Source organism: Olea europaea, chromosome 22, assembly GCF_002742605.1.
Source record: "Olea europaea var. sylvestris chromosome 22, O_europaea_v1, whole genome shotgun sequence".
NCBI lineage: Eukaryota > Viridiplantae > Streptophyta > Magnoliopsida > Lamiales > Oleaceae > Olea > Olea europaea.
In genome coordinates, this window is record NC_036258.1 from 12636542 (window position 1) to 12640445 (window position 3904).

Here is a 3904-nt window from a genome sequence, read left to right on the forward strand (position 1 = left end):
TTGTAGTCAAAATCAATAATTAATTTTAATACTTTTCGACCACACATTTCATCAACTTTTTATCAAAATCTACTAAAGGCTAAAGACGTTTATATGAGAAGCTTAAGAGACTCACCAAATACAACTAGGATAAATCTACTTCGCTAGAAAGATTTGATAGAAAGCGTGACATAATTTGCATGCGACAGGAGATGATTAAGTTGCCTGTGTTTTAAAATATCCAATACTATAATACCACATAATATTACGTGAACATTGATGTTTATGTAGCACGACTGAGGTAAATATGGACACCCAAGATTTTTGACTTTCAAGGGGGACGAAGGACAAAACAATATGATGGAAAATTCTCATGCTACCTCAAATTTGCAACATGCCAACCCAATAAGCTAAAATCAGCTTTTGATTATTTATAAATAATAATCTTTGAGCTTGCTATATTTATTACAAAAAAGGAAGTATTAAACTCTTCATAGAAGTCTTATTACATTCCATAGTTCATATTTACAGATGATAATTGCCTATTCTTTACTTGTATAACTCCATTGTGCTTCAAACTTACAACTGTATATTCATTCTTTCCTCATAGTTCCTTCATTGTGTTGTATAATGAGTGTATACAGACTACCGAGCTCTCGTTCCTCAAACGCTCGAAGGTTTGTCTTCTACAAAAATATCCAAAAGCGAGATCGCCTGCAATGACCAAAGCAGGATAGAAAGTTAATGGCATGTTTGTTATGTTAAGCTCCAGAATATCCGATAGTTTTAAGTTAATATCTTGCTTGTCATCCTCTATCAAAATTGTAGTGTGTACCAAACATGGGTCGATTAGGTTAAGGATAAACAATGATAAGCTTTTCAGAAAGTTGAACACTCGTAACGATGCCATGAGATGTTCTGTTGACGTAACGAATCCTTAACAAAGGAGATGTACAAGTACCTCGGGGACATTTAATTCGAGACGAAACTTAGGACCATCATAGTGGTGAAGAATTGGCCTAAAAGAGTCTTCTTCCAAAGGCTCGCAGACTTTTCTTGTAATCACACGCACCTGCAACGAACATATCTGTAAATCTCAAAACCATTCCAGTAACCAAAGATCATTCAAAACAATTGAACTGTAAAGATTTATCCTCATTTTCAGCTAATATAATGTTTCATTCAACTCAATTTATTTGCACAATTTCTTTACAGTGTAAATAAGGATGAGAATAAACAACATTATCAACATCTATCTATTTCTAAATAAGCTCGGGCCTCATATATGGTAGGGATTAGGGAAACTTGATACATGTTTGAATGCCTGAAAAATCCTAATTCACAAACCGTGCACAAAGTTTATGGTATGAATAATGACTAGTACACACCTGAGCAGGGAAGCGTGATTCACCAGAGTATTTCTTGTCTTCCCAAGCTGTTGGGTCGATATTCGTGCCACCAAAACTCGCAGCCTGAAAGATTCACATATACGTTTCATGAGCATGTGCAATTTAAGTGAGCTGAGTAACAACCATATAACCTTCAACAGTGGAACACAAGTAGGTATGATTTGAACATAACATAGTTTTGTACAAACCTCGAAAACTCCATGAAGTTGGTGAGTCGAATAGTTGTAGAGAAAGAGAGGTAATCCCGGAGTAATTGCTCGGACTGAATCTCGATAACGGGGAGGCAAGCCTGAAAATAAACATTGTAAAAAATTTCAATAGGAGCACAGAAGAAGATGCAGTCAACATGATAGATCCAATATTTGATAGAATTAATCGTGCTAGTTCAAATGACTTCGGATAAATATGCTTCTCTTCTTGATTAATTCAAAACTACCAATAGTCTTTGTATAAAATTTTCATTTCATGATCGTGAAACAAATGTTCTTAACTAACAACAAAATAACAGAACAATTAATACAACCAATTAACATATCATATCATTGAAACCAATTTCAGTAAAAACAAAATATGCAATTATATCGAAGAACTCTTTCATATTCCAAAATTAGTAATACAAAAGAAACCAATTTCACACCAAAAATTCAAATTCACAAAGGGAAAAAAAGAAAAGAGAAGAAAAGAAAAGGAAAAAAAAAAAAAGAAAAAGGAATCCACTACGAACATTAATAAAACGCCCAAGACTCCAAGAATGATGAAAGATCACAGCTTTCTTATCGTTTAACTATTTTAATATTTTGATACTCAAATAGGATAAAATTCCATAGTCCAAACTAGTCTTTTGCATATCAGATAATCCAATCAAGAACACAGTCCAAAATAATCCTTTAATAGACACATGAACCAAACAAAAACTTCTGGGCGTGATCAGCGTGATCATATTCATTACCAGACTGTCTAATGGACAAAGAATTTCACTTTATTAACTACCTTGAAACTGTCTAATCCAACTTATTAATTAGCAAACAGGAATAAAACATTGCAACAAAATAAAAAAGTAATGAATAAATTATACATACCAAAGAGCTGTCTCTTGAGATTCTCTTGCATCGTATCGTTGTTGCACACGAAGATATACCCGCCAACTGTTTCATTTCTAGGGAGAGATTCTGAGGGCGGCAAAGTCTTGAACCTCTTATCAGAAGCACTCTTGTTTTCACCATTACTGTTATTAGTGCTCTCCTTATTATTCTTATTCTTCTTTCCACTTTTATTCCCTCCATACCCATGTCCATCTTCATTTTTACTACTTTTCTCTACCCTCCCGTTCGCCAGAACATTGTTAAGATTCTTACCCTTACTGTAACTGTTAAAATTCAGAGAAGTGGTAGAGTAGACTCCTTTGTTGAATCCACCGTTCAACCCGACGGATCCGTTCCCAGAATTAGTATTATTACTATTTAACCCAGCCTTCCATCCATCGTTGCTGAACCCAAAATTGAAGCCATTGAAACCTGACTTGGAATCATCAACTGGGTTGTTGAAGGATGAGTTAATTGAATTCAAAGAATTGATCTTACTGTTCAAACCAACAGGACCATACCCAGAACTATTATTACCTTTCAACCCAGCTTTCAATCCATCGTTGTTGAACCCAAAATTGAAACTATTGAAATCAGACTTGGAATTATCAACTGGGTTGATTGAATTGAAAGAGTTATTAACCTCACTAGGACCAACCCTTACGTCGAAATTCCGCCTCTGCTCAGCGGGGCGTTTCGTAGAATAGTTGGTGCTCCAAATTGAGTCATTCAAAGAAAGACTCGCCAAATTGCTTCCTTCAAGCCGAATATCATCACTAAATTGCCAGAAGGACGACTGATTTCCATTCTCCATTTCCTCTAACTCTGAATACAGGAATTAATTATGTATTGATTCTTAAACGATACTATATGTAAGAAAGGGTCTGGGGGTCGGTATATAAGGTAGAAAAGCAGGAAATTTCTAGGAAGTGGAATAGGTGATGGCGTGTAGATTTGGTAAAGGCAGTACTATGCATGAGAAAAAGAGAGGCAGAAAAAGAAACAGCGTTGTTTAGGTGAGAGAATGAGAGAGTGGTGACGACATATACACGGTTTGTAGGAGAAGATGTGGAGTTAGATAGTGGAGGAGTTGATTTTTCTTTTTCTTATTATTATTATTATTATTTTTTTTTTTTTGGGGTAATTAAGAATCTAGAAATGTAAGAATATACTATGGAAGGTGAAGAGTTCACACCTGGGTTTGTTTTGCTTAGGTGCTAAGAAAAATCTTCGATGGGAGAAAATTTTATTGCACGTCACTCTCAATATATAGGTTTAGTTTAGGTTGATAGGAGAATTTCGATTTATTTCAAAATATTCACTCAATTTACTTTTTATTTCAGGTTGATAGGAGAATTTCGATTTATTTCAAAATATTCACTCAATTTACTTTTTATTTCGAGTCCGCCACTTTGAACTTGACTTTTTGAATAT

At 34.7% G+C, this 3904-nt stretch overlaps 1 protein-coding gene across 1 annotated transcript; it reads right to left on the reverse strand.

Moving 5' to 3' along the window:
- Positions 1-244: 244 nt before the first annotated feature.
- On the reverse strand, positions 245-3504 carry LOC111371730 (B2 protein-like). Its single transcript, XM_022993863.1, has 5 exons — positions 2468-3504; positions 1577-1677; positions 1368-1451; positions 941-1051; positions 245-693 (listed from the first exon to the last, which is right to left on the reverse strand). Exons 1-5 carry the CDS (start codon positions 3282-3284, stop codon positions 643-645), a joined length of 1164 nt encoding a protein of 387 aa, XP_022849631.1. The 5' UTR covers positions 3285-3504; the 3' UTR covers positions 245-642.
- Between the last annotated feature and the right edge of the window lie 400 nt (positions 3505-3904).

Coding starts and splice junctions, on each gene's coding strand:
- LOC111371730 (XM_022993863.1), bottom strand. CDS start 3,284: ATGGAGAATGGAAATCAGTCGTCCTTCTGGCAATTTAGTGATGATATT. Junction 1,678..2,467: donor TCTCAAGAGACAGCTCTTTG/GTATGTATAATT, acceptor GTTTATTTTCAG/GCTTGCCTCCCCGTTATCGA. Junction 1,452..1,576: donor AACTTCATGGAGTTTTCGAG/GTTTGTACAAAA, acceptor TGAATCTTTCAG/GCTGCGAGTTTTGGTGGCAC.